The 19,599-nt window shown below is 38.5% G+C and overlaps 1 protein-coding gene across 7 annotated transcripts in view; it reads left to right on the forward strand.

Annotated features, from left to right (window-relative positions):
* The window catches only part of CACNA2D1 (calcium voltage-gated channel auxiliary subunit alpha2delta 1), a 426,351-nt gene that overhangs the window by 69,519 nt on the left and 337,233 nt on the right, over nucleotides 1–19,599 (forward strand). For all 7 annotated transcript variants that reach the window (XM_074592546.1, XM_074568628.1, XM_074572617.1 and 4 more), the window contains exon 3: nucleotides 4,835–4,951. In XM_074592546.1, the coding sequence (XP_074448647.1) occupies nucleotides 4,835–4,951 (117 nt within the window). The remainder of the gene's footprint in view (nucleotides 1–4,834; nucleotides 4,952–19,599) is intronic.

Consider the following 19,599-nt stretch of genomic DNA (forward strand, 5'->3'; position numbering starts at 1 on the left):
ATATGTTTACCTTGTATAGAGAGTTATTACTGGAACTGTTGAGTTATTTTGTTTCTCTGTTCCAAAGCATATTTCAAAGCAGGAAAAGATAGAGTGTTTTTGGTTAACTTTTGAAATTCTGGGTTTGAACTTCTGAAGATCTAGTCTCATATGACTTCTATGTCAATGAAAGTATTTAGTGATGGAACTGAGATTGCCATGTTCCTGTCCCATGTTTGGGCCCTCTGCCAGGTTGCCACTGCCTGAAGAAAAGGCTCCGTTGTTTTTTAAAACGGGAGGCTGACAGTTTCAAACAGACAGACAAATAAACAGGCAAAGGAACTCTATTGTAGTTTAGAAAAATTCAACATGAATTCTTATTCCTTGTTATTTGGGTAATCTGTGTAAACAGCGTCAAGACCACAGGTCCAAAGCACAGATAATTTATTACTCTCGGGAACTTTTTCTGAGTGCAATAAAACATGAGGGCTATTCAAATAAAATGTCAATGTTCCAGTGGGCCCCAGTGCCTGCCACAACGTAGCAAGAGCCCTGCAATGAACGTGCATCTTTCATTCTCTCTCAATTTGTATAAAATGTTTGACTTTCCCTCACGAATCTTATAGAAAGCAAAGACAATGTCTCTTTGTGGGAGATGTATAAACGTGTCCTTGAAGGCTGAGTGGAGTGGGGCATGTTCTGCTGAGGAGCTGGCAGGTTTTCCAATCTTTACTGCATTCAGCTAGTGTCCTTCTTGTGTTGTTTCATCCTAATGTGACTCTCCCCATCATATTCTCTCCCCTAAAACCTTGCGGTTCATTATACCAGAATAAATATTGAGCATTTAGAAAGCAATTTTAATACATTCCTGCCTCGATAAAGACGTGCATGGCTATTGACTTCAGAGAAAAATTGAAGTATTTTTGGTTATATGACCTTACAGATTTTACTTAGTCATGACACGAGGCTTTATTCTGTGAGAAATGGTAGGGTTTTACTGACAATTTGGAGAGCTTTTAGCAAAACATTCATGATTAAAGTGCTAAAAATGATTTTAGACTTAAAAGCCAACCGAAACTTGCATTCACTTGGTCAAAGCAATTTCATAAAATGTATTCAAATTAGCTCTTCTTAACAAGCCATGGAGCCTGCCAAATTTTATTTGGAAAGATGAATGAGCGCACACCTTGGCCGATAAGACCCTTCATGGCTATTTGAGAAGAGCTTTTGCTAATTGTGTTTGACTGCTAGGTGGGAGGAGGAGAAGTTTGTCACAGGGTGCCAAATCCTGAAGGGTGTAGCATTTCCCCATGATTTCTTGCACTGAACTGCTGCAGTGCTACAGCTGAACTAACGAAAAGGGGAGCAGGCAACAAATAAATTATGTACGCACCTCTTGAATGGTTAGTGACTATTTCTTACACTGTTCCTTGGTAGTTGAGGTGGGTCTCATGCTTCAGGAAAATAAAAAGAACTGTGTGAAGTTCTGAGTTATTATTGATGCCTTTTGTTTAGGAGCTTGTGGGATAAATCTGCCACCGGCAGTAGAAGCAGGAGAGATAGGTGCTCCGAGCCCTGACGTGGGGTAAAGCGAAGAGGAGGAGAAAGCGTCACTGACTCAACTCTATGTGGGATCTTGTACAAAACTCAAAGGGGTTATTTTGGGGATCGGTTTGAATTTTTTGCTTATTTTTTTAATCATTGACTGATAACAGCTTGTGAAGCCAGCCTCAGAGTCAGGCTTTCTCGGTGGTAGGACCCACAATGCCCATTATAAAGGTTTTAAGTTGAAGTATGAACAGGACTCCTGTCTCTTGTGGTGGTGATCTCCTTGTTAAATAGTACAGGCTTTTGAACTATTCTGGCAGTTGGTGGAGAAGAAAAAAATGAAAATGTTTCTTTTTTTCCTATAAATGTACCTACTAGACCACGCTTTGATAATATGCAGCTTTCAAACCATTCAAGCCTGGAGGTATGGGAACAGCTTCCTTAAAGGAATGGGGTCTGTGAAAAATCTGCGTGCTTTCAAATTTGGGTTTATAGGACCATATGTTTGCTGTATGGTTAGATACAGGGATGAAAGTAGAAAATTTCCATCCAGGTTCTCAAACTCTTACCAGTATGGCTTACTGTAACTCTAGAGTAAAAAATTAACTCCAGTGAATTATTGGTACTTTATTTCTCGTTGGTGGGGGTGCAAAGTCATGGTTGCGTGGATGCAGTGCGCCATCAACTTAACTCTTGCTGTGGCAGTTAGATCACAGGACTGTTAGAAAACACTGAGATTTCACAAAGTGCCTAAATATGTCAGAGAATCACCACTGCAGCGCTCGCCCTTATATAGCTGGTCAGTGTGGTCTCCAACTCATCCCTATCATCCCTCGGCCCCAAACCTGCATTACTGGAGCACATTCTTGCCTGTGCCCCTACTGTGTATTTTCTTTGCTTGAGGCCTTCTTAATGTTTGTTCATAATACCGAGTGTAAAACTTAATTACAATGAAATTGCATTTTTGCAACAAACTACTATTTGCTCCAAATTTTAAGATGTTTTTGCCTAATTGAAACTCCCAATTGAAAAGGGATTATGTTTAAATTGTCTTACTCCTTTCACGATTGAGTAGCAAATGAAAAGAGTAGAAAATGAAAAAAATCGCATGAAGAAATTTGAAACAAAGAGAAACCAGGCAAAATCTGGACAAAACAAAAAACCCCACATTTCACAAGTAAAATAAATGAATGCTTTAAAATTATTTCTTTTTATTATTTAAAAACCTCAGTGAAAGTTATTTTACAGTTTTCTAGCCTATTTGCAAAATCTTGTGAGCATTCTATAAGTTCAGTATCATTTGATGCAGGTGTACTACACATAGTCGCGAGTGACGTTTAAAGAAATTGGCACTACTTTTCCCTTCAAAGAATAAGACACAAACACCTGGTAACACCCATCTTCTCGTGCCTGGTCCTTATAGGATAAGGGTAAATATTTGCTCATGGTGGGAAATCTGATAGTTCTGCCAGATTTGATGGTCACTCCAATTTATTTGCTTTCTTGAAATTTCCATTCCTGATTCAAACCATTTGAATCTATAAAACTGATTTCAGCTCTTGCCTTGCTTGTAGGACTGTAGGGCTCTTCTGGTCACTACAGTCAATTTAACTCTGAATTCCACTGCTAACTGTGCAAATGTTGTGTGTTTCAGAGAAAAATGTAAGAAATTCTCTGGTGACCAGTTGCAGGATAATTTTTTTAAAAAATTAATAATTGGCCTGTAGGCCCTTTCTACTATTAAGATCTGCCCTAAAAAAAAAATTTAAAAAAAAAAAAAAAGATTTTGGGTTATACCTGAGATAAACTTTCTGTGTGGCAATTTTCAAAATCGAGCCCCTCAAAAACACCTAAACTATAATCGGAGGCTCATTAGAAACTGTCTTCTTTGGTAGTGGTTTTCAGCTCATGATGCACTGAATTTTTGAAATAGCTGTGAAGAATTAAAGCCTATTCCAATTGTTGAGTTACTGGTGGAAAGCAAAGCCTGTACTTCTGAAGGAAAAAACCCAAAACCCAAGATAAGTGTTGTGAAATTCAAAAGTGATGAAAGCCTATGACAGCTTATGAGACAGGCCCGATAAAAAATTGCAACTATAACTGTAGTTGTCAGAAATTCATTTGTGATAAATACCCATCAGCTACAAGCCTCAGAGCCATATTTTTGGTGAGTTTCTTTAAGGTCTCCGTAGCTTTATCCCAAGAAACCTGGCGGGGCTGGTAGACTGGGTCTGGCCTGCCGTCTCTCTGCTGGATGGCAGCCAGTGCATTAGCGCTGGACCCGCTCCTGCCAGTGCCTGGAATTGCTCCCCAGGAGACAGCGCAGCCCCCAGCACGCGGCGTTGCGGAGAGGCAGAGTACTTGAGTAAACTCAGGCCATCTGTTGGTTGCATAAATTAGTTTTCCCCCTTTGCCCATCTAGCCATAAGGTATCCACTTCTCCCCCCCCCCACCCCGCCCCCTCCAATACTGTGTTTTTTTCTTTATCAAGTTCTAGTAGGATAGTGGTAGCCAAATGGATTTCTTGCTACTTTTTTCTTCTTTACTTCTTGTTGCTTGCATTTCACTGTAGTTTTTTTGGTGGCTTTGTTTGTTTGTTTGTTTGTTTTTTTAACACATCAAATTATCTCCTTTATATACACATTCCTCTTTGGAAACAGATAATGGCTCCTTACCAAAGATAACCTTTACTCATGAAGAGAAACATAATTATAGTGCCTTTCCCTCTTTCCCCCTCTTTTTTCACCTTCCTTTTTTCCCCATTTCAAGCCTTTTTCTTTTCTCTTTTTTCTTCTTTTCTTATTTATTTTTTCTTCCTCTCCCTCTTCTTTCCTCATGAATACTAACACTATGATATGAATAAATAGATAAGGGACAAAACTGATTACATTAGCATTACTTAAGTGATTTTCTTCAAATGGTACGTCTGTTGTTCAGCTTTCAAGGAAGAATTAAATTCAGCAATAATTATTCTATTTCAGCTTCATTCATTTTAAGGTGTCTCCATTTTACTTTTCTCTCAGCACTCTATGGAATCAGTTTCCTTGAGCCTTTAGCAGTTGAATAGTCTGTCACAAGAAACAGTCAGGTTTGAAGACTTGTGAAATGATTTTTAGTAGCAACTTCTACCTCTCAGGCGTGGAGGTGAAGCATTTCTTTTGCAAAGCATGTTTGGTTTTTTCTAGCAATAATCTTTCTGAAGCTTTCCAGTAAGAACAGAGGACATGATGCCCGTTCTATCAAGTCACTTTGCTTATTTTGAATATCTGTTGCCATTTTGATTTATTTCCAATTTTTCCTCTTGCAGATTTATTTGAAAAACAGAGATTTGTATACTGTAGAAGCCAACAACCCTCGTCAGCTAGTGGAAATTGCAGCCAGAGACATTGAAAAACTTCTGAGTAACAGATCTAAAGCCTTGGTGGTGAGTACTAATGGCTTAGGTTTTCTATTTAGTATTTAAAAAGAATAATATTTATTATTGAAACATGCTTTTATTATTATTTTTGCTATATATGCAGTTACAGGCAGCATCAGCCTGATGTGTACAGGACATGACAAGTAGACTGATGGCTCATGACTTCATGGTAGAAAATGAACTCATTAGCTCGTTGGCATAGGGCAGATGCTGATAATATTGACGGACAGATTAGGAACCATGGCCAAGTAACAAATCAAGTTATAAATAGGTTGGAGAATATTCCTCTTATGTGATGCACATGAATGTTTATGACTTGAAGATCACTGTACTCTACAGTCAGCAGTGATAGCGGGGAAACAAGAAGTAGAGCTTTTTTAAAATGTGATTTAAACATAATGGTATCTTTGAAGTCATGATGTTCATTTTGGTACCATTGCTAACTACACCTGTTGATATTTGGTCTCCGTCTTTTCAGTTACTCAGTCTTTCTTCATGGTAGCAACTAATTCCTCTCCTTCAACAAATGTAGCCATGTGTGAATCAGATTAATTTCCATATCTATTCTATTTCTGACTTGTTAATTTAATCTGTATTTCAATCATGTTTCGTATCGGCCAAGTTAATCCTGAACTATTAGTATAAAGACCATGCTGCATTGTAACCTCACAGTTCTTCATGCTTTAAATAAGAAGTACCTATTTCTTTAAAGTGCTTTTGCTAGCAGTCCCTTTCTCTTCGATCATGTAAGATGCCAAACCTGGGTAATTTCTTCTTTTCATTCCTCCTCACATCACTCTGACTCGTATAACAGCTTAAAGTGTTTTTCAGAAGATACCGACCAAACATGCAAGGGGGGGATCCAGATGAATTCATAAACATGCTTTGTACGGAGTAGAGCTATTAGAAATAAGCTTAAATGATGTAACAGCAGGCTGGGATTCCCTGAGCAGTTACGTATCCACATAGACTTGCAGATGAGTTTGGACATGTCATTTAAAGTGAAAGAGAGAAAAAAGAGGGATTAATTCACCTAACTGTAGACATCTACTCAGCTGGTCGTCCTAAGCTCCATTTTTGTGCAGTGGAACCAAACAGGCGCTTCTCAGTCAGGACTGACCTGACATGTTCTGAGTAAGACTTCAAAATGGGATGAACTGCAGCCCAGAAGTACTGACTTCTCTCTTTCTTTAGCAGAGGAGCCTCGATGCAAATGTCTATACTGTAGGTGCGTAAAGTCGGAGGAGATGAGTCCCACCCAAGCAGCCCTTTTATCAGTACAGTTTCACGCAGCTGAAGAAACAGTCTGAGAGTAAAACTGCTGCTGCACACTGTCCTGAGGACTGGCCTTCCTGTAGGCGGTGAGACTTTGCTTAGTCAGTTGTCTGTGCATAGGTACCGCAGGAGATACCTGTTTTCCTCACTTTCCGTCTCAGCAGGAGGTCACTTTTCCAGTTGCCATAGCTTCCCTAGTACACAATGTTAATACCAGTTTTATCTGGGCCAAAGCTTCCCTGCTTTAGTCAAATGAGTGTAAAATAAATATGTTTTTTTGTTTGTTTTCCTGTTTTAACTCGGCGGGCGATGTTTACGTAGCACTCTGTGGACTCTCTATTATTATTATTGCAAAATAAGTCATTTGCAGACCTTTGTGAACACACCAGCTTCTCCAACATTTTCCCAGCAACCCATACAGGTCTGATGTTTTTAAGTTATCACAGCCAAATCTTAGATTTTCTTGAGACTCAAGGTTAATGTAGGGGCTTGTGTGTGTCTGTGGTTGTTCGGACTTAAAACTTCTAAGAATATTAAGTATCTCATGCTTACTTTAGAAAACATTCCAGTTTTTCTGTAAATGTGGACAAAGAAGGATGTCTACCTCATTTTAGGGAAGCCCATGGTCACTTTTTGAAAAGGGAAACACAATTCGGTTCCCTGACATAAAAGAAGATTAAATTAGGGAAAGGACGTTCCTTCAGTCCAGTTTCTCCTTTTTTAAAAAAAAAAAAAAAAAAAAAGTTTTATAGTCTTCAGAACTCAGATAATTTTAAATGATCAAGTCAATGCATCTTGAAAACAAATAAAAAGCCCTCCAGATGTATTAGTGCCTAAAGACCTATGACTTCAAAACCAATTTCATTATTTTGGTGGGTATGACTCATGACGTCTTTAATGCTTGAAGTTGCCATTACTGCCAGTGCTGCAGTGAATGTACAATACTTTTTATCTGCATGCCATCATTTCAGGGTGTGCATCAGCAAGACTTCTGCATGACAGCTTTATCGATCGTGCCACTTCATTGCAGACTGAAATTCATCCCCAAAGAGGTGGAAATAACTGTCCCCACACAATTCGCACAACTGAATTTGATTTGCCATCCTTTAAATACTGATAAATGATGCTTCTCTTTAGTGTTGGAATGCCTCTAATTTTTTTTTTTTTAATTACTTTTTTTTTTTAATTGCCTGGGAATCACCAGAATTTATAAACATTAATTACGTGATTACAACACATATGTAAGACCCTTTTTGTAGCAAAGTGATTGAAATCATCTATCGAAACATTCCTCTACTCCAGTTCAAGGACAGAGCTGACTGAGGTTGTCAGGTTTCAGATGTTTGCCAAAACCTTCTGTGAACTTTGTGTACTTTTAATGTCCTAATTATAAATATATATTCCTAATTCTATATGTATATAAATATATATATTTATATTTGGTAGCCTACTGTAAAACTATTGAGCAAGTGATATTTGATTTCTCTCTATATATCCTAGTTTAGTTTATTGCTTTCTTTTTTTTTTACTTTTTTAAAAAAATAATATTTACATACATTTTAAAAACAAGAATTTATCGAAACCGCTTTCTTCAGAACAGCTTTCCAGGGTGGATGGTCATAGATGGTTCCTGAGAAAACTTCCTTTTTCTTTTTGTATCAAATGCCAGACACAGCTAAAGCCAATGCATTAAAAAATGAGTATAACCTCTCAAATTGGTAAAAATGACTCAATGTTGATTAAGCTTTTTAATATCATTTTCCTTGTTTTATTTAACTTCTAATTTCTGATTCTGAGACATTTTTCTCAGCCATTATCAAGGTTAGATATTCTGGGGAGTTCTGTTGTTGTTTCTGTAAAAAAATGTATTTCTGATGTATATTCACAAATACCCAGGGGGTTAGTCTGACTTAAAAAAGAAAAGAGGAAAAGGCCTAAAAATCATTACTTAAGGGGAAAAATACCCTTTTATTAATCACGGTCCTAGGCAGATCTCTTTGCTGACTCATATTCTACATGCTTATTAATTTTGGATCACTTCATGTTGCTTTCTCTTGTGCTATCACCTGACCTTAAGAGCTCCTAATGGCTTAGATATTTATACTGGCTTTTCTATTTCTAGTTATCCCGGATTTATGTCAGAGCTTTCAATGACTTCTGATTTTAAACCTTCCTCTAGGTTATTTTTATACACAGGAGACACTCACTTATTATCTCCTCCATCTGAACTATTACTTTCTACTAAGAGAATTTCTTCATGTTCCATATGTATGTCTCTCTCTCCTTTTTTTCAGCCATTTTGCAAACTTTATGTAACGAAGCTGAATTATTTATCTGGAATTTAAGTCTTCTTAAAACTACTGGTCACATTTTCTCTGAAATCAGGAGTGGGGTTGAATGGAAGTGTTACTAATGACTGCACAGAGGGTTTTACCGTTGGGGTTAATATGATGCAAAATGTTAATTAAGACCTGAATCCCGAAAAGAGTATGATACAAGAGGATCATAGATCCTCCAGTGATGCCACGAGGAAGGTGTCAGTTAATGACATCAACAGTGTCATTGTGCAGAGACTCGCGTAACCCAGGGATGCCATGATTTTCTCTAGGCATGCTACACAATCAATCTTTGGGCAAGGTTATAATAAGCAAATATTAGTGATGACTTTTCTAATAATAATTTGGCTTCCCCTGAGCTGCAAGAGCACCTTTAAATGAAAAATAACTCCAAATGATTTTTGTTTTCATGCAACTTTGTGCTAGAAAAATCTCTAGCCATGACTTAAAGGTAAAATTACGTAGCGGTTCTGTACGTTACACACAAAAGCCTTGAGTAATAAGGAAAAGCTTTGTGATTTCATTTCTGGTGTATATGAGGAAAGATTATGAAGAAAATCTGGACAAAGATGTCTTGTCCCACCATTAGGAAAAAAGTCTATTTTTATTTTTTCATGTGTATGAATTTACGCTTGGGAGAAGCTTTAAGATGGTGGTTAAAATAGGTACCTAGCTGGGGAAGATGAAAGGGGAAAGTCCTGATTGGAACTCAGAGGGCTTTCCTAGGTTGCCATTACGAGAAAATGTTAGCCATAGAAGAAAAAATTAGGATGAAAAGAAAATGGAGAATTTTCTAGGAAAATGCATTGGAGGAAGAGAGGGGTATGAGTAGTAAGGATGGAGACAGGTGACAGCCTTATCGTCAAGGACATCAACGGTTGTCTTGCAGTACAGCCTGTTGTTCAAATGGCGAACATTTTTTTTTTGGTTTACTGTTGTTTACCATTGCATATTTGCCTGGCCTAACTGTCCTGAACACACACTGTTTCAATATCATGGAATTTCCATATGCATATCATAGAATTATAGAATCATAGAATGGTTTGGGTTGGAAGGGGCCTTAAATATGGTACACATATGGTCCTGCAAGGAGCAGGGAGTTGGGCGTGATGATCCTCATGGGTCCCTTCCAACCTGAGATGTTCTATGATTCTATGATTTTATGATATTATGGGCAAGTTAATATTCTGTCTCTAAATATCTTGCTGAACAACGGTGTACAGACTAGCTGTGCTGCCATTGCAACCTGCATTTCCAGGGGTGTAATGAAAGGTGGGTGGAGGTTTCATGGAAAATGTATCTTGCAGTAAAAACGGGCAAAACTCACAAAGGTTTTTGGACATGTTTCAGGTACACAACCTTTCCAAGGGTACCAACAAATAGTATGCCTAGTCCATTAGACAGTCTGGCACCTAAACTGATCGTTTTCACTGGAGTTATACTCTGTTTTATAGTTCCCACCCCATTCATCACTGCGATAGTTTTCTGGAGCTATGTAGATCATGCTAATAGATCATAATCTTTCAGTTCAGATGGAAACTAAATAATGTAAACAAAACCTTTTCTATGCAGAAGAAAGTGAGGATACTTGTATTTGGAAGATATTATCATTTATTTGATGAGTATTGTTAGAAATGCTAGAGTACCTGACATTGTAATATATCTATAAAAAAATGGTTTGAGGATGTACGAATATTTTATGTCTGACTATATAAAAATAAACACTTTTAAACCCAATAATATATGAGATGGATTTATTATATATTTCTTTATTACTCATGTAAAATAAATGATCTTAAGCTTTGCGAAGATCCTAATTCTTGTTGGCATACTTTAAAATTTACAATTGTAAATTGTGTTTTTTGGAAAGATGTATTTTAAAAAGTCAGTGCTTTGCAAACGGCTGTTCTGGGGTTTTGCTCTCTTTTTATGCATTGTGTCATGAGAGAAATGAAGTATGACTAATCTTAAAGTAATATTTGATCCAGTGCTACACACTAAACCACTAAACCAAAGGTGCAGCTTCCCCCTTGAGCAGTGTGAAGTCATTAGTTGTGCAGCCCTTGGCCTTCCCCTGCCCATCTGAGCAGCCCATTGCTCATTATGTATCGAGGAACAGCAGGAAAATCTGCAGTTTTACCCTCTTGCTCATTTTTGCTGTTATATTTCAATTGAAGAGAGTAAGCAAGCTTGGATTTCTTAGGTAACAGAAAATTAAAATTAAGGGAGAAAATGATGAATAAAGAACACCTATTAACACTCTTTGCAAGCACAGCCTGCAGAAAATTTTGGAAACAGGATCAAAATGTTCTATTTCTTGCTTAGATAAGATCCCTTTCTGCATTCCTAGATTATTTAACTGTTGGCTCCATGTTTGTGTAATACGTTGAGATGAATCCTACTTGTCCTCCTAGGCAAAATTAAGAAGTATGCATATTCTCCTGCAAATCTTCTTTTCCATAATGAAATATCTCTTTCTGGAAAGCTTCAGTGACAGTAGCTTATTGTCAAAATTATGTTGTACGCTCAGAGTTTGTTTATTAATAAGCTTTTGTTCTATTATTGCCCATATTCATAACCGTTTGTGTAAAGAAAACACCCAAGGTCCACTAAAATACATTTCACTGGAGAATGAGAGACATTCATATTTTCACTGACAAATTCCTGCTTAATATTTCTTTGTTTTGCTGTGTGGTTATTTGTTTTTGCTTTTAGCTGTTAAACCCTTACCTTAAGGTCATTCAAGGGAAGGTACTAGTCAATACACTTGACTGCTTGGGCTGTGTGTAGACAAAGACAAGGTACACGTAGGTTTGCACCTTATTGCCTAGATTTCTTCAGACATCTCCACCAGAGATATTGTATCTTCATTCTAGCCTTTATGCCTCGGTTTCTTCTGAAAACTGAGGAAATTGAGTTTCCATGGAAACTGAGGCACAGATTGTGCGCTAGGAGACAGGTTCCCTCTACGTGCTGTTGGGAAATGTCCAAGGTGCACAACTGTGTCTATGAATGAGGAACTCAGAATGTTTATCTGCTAGTTTAGATGCAATTTCAACACAGCTGTGCAAGTGTGTCCAGATCCCATAGTATTTCCCTGCCCGCCTGAAATAAGGCTTCAATGTCTCACAATACAACTGGGAAGCTTAAATAAACATGAGTTATAACGTATTTGGAGATTCCTGGGCAGAGATGCTGTACACTTTAAATAGGGTTGGGAATTTTTCTGTAGCCTGAAAGACCTGTAAAACTAAAATAAATTTTGTAGGTGTGCTTGGTACTATTGGTTTTTGGAAGGGGTCCAGAACTCTAGCTAGAGTTTTGTTTGGATGTCTAAAACCAACCCAACATCCTCAAAAACACTCTGGGACGCCTACCTTCTGGTCTGCTAATCTTAAATTGCCTATACTAACAAGATCACAGAATCACAGAATCACAGAATGGTTCAGGTTGGAAGGGACATTAAAGATCTCCTAGTTCCAACCCCCTGCCATGGGCAGGGACACCTCCCACTAGAGCAGGCTGCTCAAAGCCCCATCCAGCCTGGCCTTGAACACTCCCAGGGATGGGGCATTTACAACTTCCCTGGGCAACTTGTTCCAGTGCCTCACTACCCTCACAGTGAAGAATTTCTTCCTGATATCCAATCTAAATCTACCCTCTTTCAGTTTGAGGGCATTACCCTGTGTCCTATTGTAACACTCCCTGATAAAGAGTCCCTCCCCACCCTTCCTGTAGGCCCCCTTTAGGTACTGGAAGGCCGCTATAACGTCTCCTCGGAGCCTTCTCTTCTCCAGGCTGAACAACCCCAACTCTCTCAGCCTGTCCTCATAGCAGAGGTGCTCCAGCCCTCTGATCATCTTTGTGGCCCTCCGCTGGACCTGTTCCAACAGGTCCATGTCCTTCTTGAGCTGAGGACTCCAGAGCTGGATGCATTACTCCAGGTGGGGTCTCACCAGAGCAGAGTAGAGGGGCAGAATCACCTCCCTCAACCTGCTGGCCATACTTCTTTTGATGCAGCCCAGGATGCGGTTGGCTTTCTGGGCTGCAAGTGCGCATTGCGTGCTCATGTTGAGCTTCTCGTCCACCAGCACCCCCAAGATATCTTTCCACTCTTCAAAAATACTCTATAGATAAATTTGAGTTGTCCACTCATTTAGCAGAACTTGCACTGGGCAGCATCTCTTGGTTTTGGGCTTTGTTGCAACCCAGCCACCGGTCTCTGGAGCTCCACTAGGAATTCCAAAGAAGCCTGAATAGTCACACCTAATAGTGGAGTCCATCATTTCTGCGTGGTAATCTGAAGATTAGAGCTAATCACTCTGTAAGGACTTGGGCCAGGTCTCTGAGGTGAAAATACCTGTGTATACGTATAGATATCTGGATCTGGACACACTTGCACAGGTGTGTTGGAATTGCATCTAAACTATATTTCAGTGTGCATACTGGAAATATGTCTATTTCCAGTTATCTTCTAATCTAAAAAGTAAATGGGCAAAACATCTGACCAGGGAGGAGGATCTGCAACTCAGTTCTTTTCCTTCCCATGTAAGTCCTCTGATCACAAGGCTAAAGTCTTCCAATCCATTGTATAATCTGCGCAAAAATCACGTTTTGATGCTAACAATTGCCTTCCACCTTCATTATCATCCCTTCAGATGTGTTAAATCCATTTGTTCTTATTCTTAGGCTCTAACGGCCAGAGTCCTTGCCTTTTTACCTTAAAATCAGGTCATTCTCCAGAAGTGTAGTTGAGATCCTCCTAAAGTTGAGGGCAATCCGTGATTCTGAATTCCGTCATTATTTTGCATAAGATGACAGGGTAAACACCATGATTTTGTCATTAGAAGACACTGATGAACTAGGCCTTGAGTTGATGGAGGCACTTGATATTTCCTATTAGTTCGTTATGCCTAGGGGTGATATCCCATAGAACCAACAGAGAAAGGGAGAGGCCTCAGCTTTACCATTGGGTTGGGGTAGCATCAGAAGATTCATCAAGATAAATTATCTTTCCCTTCCTCTCTTTCCTAGCTGATTTTAAGAATGTAAGCATTGTTGAGAACTGATTTCAAAACTGATTTCAGTACAAAAAGAAGTGTCACTCACGTCTTGATAAATTTGCTGCTATTTTCTCTTTACTTCTATTTCGGATTTTCAGGTGTTTCTACCTTTTGACTCATTTGCCAGTTAGAGGTGGCGTTAGACAATTGTATTGGAAAAGGCTCGAGGAGGAGAAATTCATAGAAGGAAAATAAATTGTGGTTCGTGTCCCAGCAAGCACCACTTTCCCACACTTAGTTAGTATTTTTTTATTAGTTGTTATATTAGAAGCTGGCCATCGTAAGGAAGCTGGCAATGGACTTTGTGTCCTGGATTGTTTACCAAAATAATTTCAGATCTGACTTCTAAGAAGAGGAAGTCTACATGGATGGAAAAGAGCAAATTAACTAGAGTAAATTACTGGTCAAACAGATGAACAAAGTTTCGTCTATGTGTGGTTTTGTGCAATATACACATATTTTGTGTTATTTATGAAACATGCTCATTTTCCCTTTGGAATTGTTAGGCTGTGGCCATTTCTTCTCTTTAATATTTCAAAATATTTTATTTTTTTATTTTAACTTTTCATTTCAAGCTGGAGGTGGCTATTGGGCTACGGGAAAATGTAGTGAAAAGATTACACAAAATGTGTACCAGCATCACAAACTAAATGGCTTTAATTGTGCCACCCACCAGAAAAATACTAATGTTTTGGAAAAAAACAAATAAAGTAAGCTTTTATCTGTATAAGGACTGTAAGATCATGCATACCATATGTTCTTACATGGCAGGATGTCTTGGTTCTTTACGTCTTTTCCATTATGTATTTGGTAAAATTTTACAGTTAGGGCTACCAAGATGATTAGGGGAATGGAACACGTCTCTTATGAAGAAAGGCTGACGGATTTGCATCTTTTTAGTCTGGAAAAAAGACAACTGAGGGGGGATCTTATCAATGCTTATAAATACTTAAAGGGTGGGTATCAGAAAGATGGAGCCAGACGACGGCAGAAGAGGTAACAGGCACAAACTTGAGCAGAGGAAGTTCCACCTAAACATGAGGAGGAACTTCTTTCCTTTGAGGGTGGCAGAGCACTGGCACAGGCTGCCCAGAGAGGTGGTGGAGTCTCCATCTCTGGAGACATTCAAACCCCGCCTGGACGCGTTCCTGTGCAACCTGCTCTAGGTGACTCTGCTCTGGCAGGGGGTTGGACTAGATGGTTTCCAGAGGTCCCTTCCAACCCCTGCCAGTCTGTGATTCTGTGACTCTAGGTTTATTTATATGTTTATTTTTTATATCTCTATCAATCCTCTATAAACTGAGTAATTCACTTAGGTGGAAAATTTCTAAATTTTATTTCTGGATGCTTCCTGCAAGCATTCAGAATAGACATTGTCTCTCCTTTTCACAGCATTACATTTAGATTTCAGTCCATGACCAGAGCTGATCCAAATAACAGAAATAGCTACTTCAGATATGGCAAGAACTTTGCAGGTGAGTTTAAGACTGATACCGCGCTTTTAAAACTGGAGAATACACTAAGAAAAAGGTTTTACATATGCTTTTTTATACTATAATACTGAGTCCGCAAAGTTCAAATATGTTCAAATACAAAGTTCAAATATGAACTTCGCTCAAATCTTCAGATGTAAATGTAGCTTATTTTGAAAGTCATCTGTAGTTGCTGAAGCAAACGTGTTTTGGAATGACAGCTAGCGAGACGTGACACTTATGAAGTCAAACATTTGTCAGCTTGTCCACATGTCAGATGTTTGAATTTGTTTTCACTTGTCTTGCCTTGAGTCTTATTTTATTAACCAAAATCCAGGTTGTATAAATGCAACATTATGCCTCAGAGGACAGATTCACATAATTCACATACCTTACAAGGCATCATAAAAGTCTGGAAAAATAAATCAGAGGGCTTGCAATGGAAGCTCTTACAAATACCGCCTGTTTCCATGATTTTTCTTTGCGCTGCTTATTTGATTTGGCTTCTGCAGATTCCGTATTCTTGTTGACAGATAAAGAGGGGCTCGTCCCTCCCTCTTCCCATACCCTCACAGATAGCCATTAGTCATCATTTTGATTTTTGTGGACTTGAACTGTATGTAGTGCTGAAATGGCGCGTAGTACGCTAGCTTAGAGAGACACCTGCTGAATCTCCGTCCTGCTAGCACAGTGTATTGCAGTTAGAGCTTAGAAATGCGACTGATGATGAAAGCTAAAAAGAGCTTGTGGCAAATAATATTATTGGATGATCAGCTTCACAATTTAACTTTTCTTTCTCCTGACACAGTAGATTGTCACTGATAACATAGCTTCTGTGTTGCTTTCGCTTTTGGTGTGGAGAAAATTAAGGAGCACGGATAGCTCTAGCAGTTCCCTCCCCTTCAATCCCCTTTATAGATCCATTCAAGCAAACGCCCTTACGAAACAAATGGCCATGGCTAATTTTCTAGAGGCTGTGTTGGTGTTTTATAAACTCCCTGTGGGGGATTCACGTGTCTGTTACAAGCAAGTTCCTTTGTCTGGGTTTATGGATACTGAAATTTCATTTGTGGGAGATGTTCTGCAGGTGCACAGCCTCATTAAAGCGAGCGTTCTCCTAAGCTGGAGGGCTGGTGTAGCAGCTGTGAAAGGTGAAATCTTGCTCCACATAACTCTTTTGGTTTCCTTTTGGTTATAAAGTAACTTCTTCAGCTTCAGAAGCTCAGATTTAAAAAGAAAACAATGCAACCCAAACCTCTGTTGTTGCTTTTCTTGGATTTGTCCCAGTTTTTGTCTCCAGGGCTTTGCTACCCTTCTTAGCTGAGGCTTGCCCTCAGGCGGCAGCTTCTCCTGCAGATATTTTTGTTTTCCTTGTATGTGCTTCTGCCTGATAGGCGAAGAGATCTATTTTCTTGCTTATTTCTTGGTCTGATGACTTCCAATCAGATCCGCTGCCCAAGAAGCAAGAAACACGTTGATGCACTTACCGGTGTAAGACTGTTTTTCACTGTGGCTAGTTGGAAATCTTACAGAAGAACGATTTTCCATGGTAAAACACATATTTTTCAAAATCACAATATTTCATGCCAGTAGTTTAATTTGCTCAAATTTGTCTGGCTTAATGGGATGTTACCTGTCTAAACAGACTGAAGAAGAATATAGGAGTTCTTGGCACTGCAACCCTGATGCTGTTAATCCAACCCTCCCAAGACTCCTAATCTTTCCCTCAGTCAATAAGTTTACTTTTTCAACCACAAGAAAACTGAATTTTAAAATTTTAAAATCCTCTGTGAAATAAAAACTCCCCTTATTTGCCGAAAGCTCTATTAAACGTTACTGTGAAGAACCAAGAGGTGTTTACAGTGATCCAAAGTTGCACACACAAGTTATACATAAACTGTTGTACAGTAGTTATGTACTGTATACAACTTTCTGAGCCTAGATTCTGCCTTTGTGAGGCCTTTTTTCCCAGGTCTTAGATAATTCTGAGACTCTTTCCTGCATCTTCTCGTGTCTTTCGGTATCTTTTCTTTAAGAGCATTGATACGTGACTGTATGCATGATTTCAGTGGAATGCTTTGTACCATTTGCTTCTCTTTTTCTGTATTCCCCACATTAAAAGTTCAAATTAGCTTGTGTTGCTACAGCATCACACTGTGTCATGTTGATTTGTTCACCCACTTCACCTAGTAAATATTTTTCAGGGTACCTGTGTCCAAGACACACTCACAGTTTTCTAAATATGCTATGAAATCTGTAAATTCCTGGCTCTATTTCTAATGACACATTCAACTGGGTAAAAATGCATTTTCTTTGAATGAGATCGTTTTAGCCTGTGCATTGTAGACTACTTTGTATAATAGCTGTATAGTAAACAGTAAGGAAGGTTTCTACAAAGTAGGTCTTCCTACCAAAGTCCACTTGTCACGTAGTGTTTCCACAGGTTTCCTTACCCAACGATGGCTTCTCGGAAATGTTGCTTCCCATACTTCTAGCAGCCTTAAATGTCAATGTTGTAAAAAAGACAAATATTTTTTTTTTTTTTTTAGTAGACAGAATGCATTAGTAATATAAACACTTTTAAAAAATGAAAAGAGGAGATTTTTTTTCTTTCTGCCTTAATTAAAAAAAAAAAGGTATATTACAACTCTTTTGAATTGCAACATTTTCTGTAAGAATTTTAAAGAATTTTAGCGAGTTTTCAAAACTTTTGAATTGTAATTCAGTTCAGTTTGCATTTCAGAGGGCAGAATTAAAGCATAAACCCAGGTGAAAGCTAGATTATTTAAAATGGAACACTCCCTAGTGGTTATGTACAAAATTGTCAAAGACTTTTGGGTCTCCAGGCTTACCATTTCACTGCTCTGAGCTCATGGCATTATTCAGTTTGATAACCGGTACATAAACTTGGGAATAGATCTTTTGGGGCAAGGCAGAGATTTTATCAGGGAACAGGAGAAAGCAGTATCTGACATGGCCTCTGTTTTTCTGTGCCTTTTTCACGCGTTCATCTTCCTTGTTGCTCCTTTTCCTTCCCTCCCTGCTAGTAGGTATGTGGGAGGGAGAAGTTACAGAATTATCACAGCTCTGTTCTGCATTGAATGAGGTTGGTGATACCTGATACTGTTTAAGTATATGAGAGAACTAACGAAATTTATTCATTAAAGTAGAACCATTTGGTTTCCTGGTAGCTGAAACTGCACGTTACATTTATCACCAGTTTCAAGGTCTACAAAGATTTTATTTTTTCCCTCTGGCAAAATACTAAGACCTAATGTAAAAAAATGCATTTTTTTAGTGGGAGTGATAACTGAAGCCAGGGAGTACTGTACGGAATAAGAGCATAGGAAATGCCCTGCTGGGTTGAGGTGACGGGTGTAGTCAGTATTCTCTCTTGATGCTGGCATGGGGCGATGCTGGGTAAGAAAAATATAACAAGCCTTGCCAGTATCTGTGGTCCGTTATGCAGGTAATCCCTCCAAGTTCATAGTTTTTGGATTAGAAATTTCAAAGAGGACATCTCTGCCTGTTCCTTTCACTAACTATTAGTGAACTTGCCCATAAATTTATGTAGCCGCTGACCTGCCTGTACTATCTAATCATTTTGTGTAAGTATTTGAAAGAGCAGAGGCTTAGGTACAGTGCAGGAAGTTCTTCTACTGTGTTTTTTGGGTGCATGCATCATGCTCCAGGTCCTCTTCTAGAACATGACTGATAATAGAACAGAATAGAGTAGGATAAGGTAGGATGGAATGGAATGGGACATTCATCTTTCAGTACATGGCTTCCCTAGTTTCTTTTCTGACTTCAGACATAATTCTTCAGCAGGCCTAAGATCAGAAGGTCATGGCAAAATGTTCAGATGCTGCAACTCCATGGGTAGTGCTAGATGTTCAGACAAGCACTTCTCAACAAGAAAAATCAACAGTAAATCACTACCACCCAGACAAAATATTTCAAATCAAAAAATAAAATAAACTCAGATCTAAATAAATGTTATCCAAATGCAAAATCTTTTAATTAGTTTTGCTTTTTTTTTTACTTTGTAAAATAAGTGTATTTAAATCTTTTTTTTTTTTCCTAATGAGAAATTGAAATACTTTGCTACAGTGAAAACAATCATTTCCTCCAGATGTTTTTTCCACCTTTTTCTTGGTCAAATTTTTAATAAGATGGATCTGAATGCAATAATTGTTACTGTGGAGCCAGAGTAAGATTAAATTTTAAAATGCCAGTTCTGACTGATGACATATGTACTTGCATCAGACTAACATTCAACGTCAGTAGAACTCTTGCTGCAATAAGGACCTATCGAATTGCAGAATGGGCACCAGAATCTGATTTTTAACCCATTTCAAAGTCTTGTTCTTTGCACAAGTAAAAGATAAACCCCCACATTTGTGTTGGTTGCTGGTCATGTAATTTGATACATTAACATTCAACGATGAGTAGTTGAATAGTCTTTTCTTTCAAACAGCCTTCCTGGGTTTTTTTTCGCTTTCTGTAAA

This window comes from Larus michahellis, chromosome 1, assembly GCF_964199755.1.
Source record: "Larus michahellis chromosome 1, bLarMic1.1, whole genome shotgun sequence".
NCBI lineage: Eukaryota > Metazoa > Chordata > Aves > Charadriiformes > Laridae > Larus > Larus michahellis.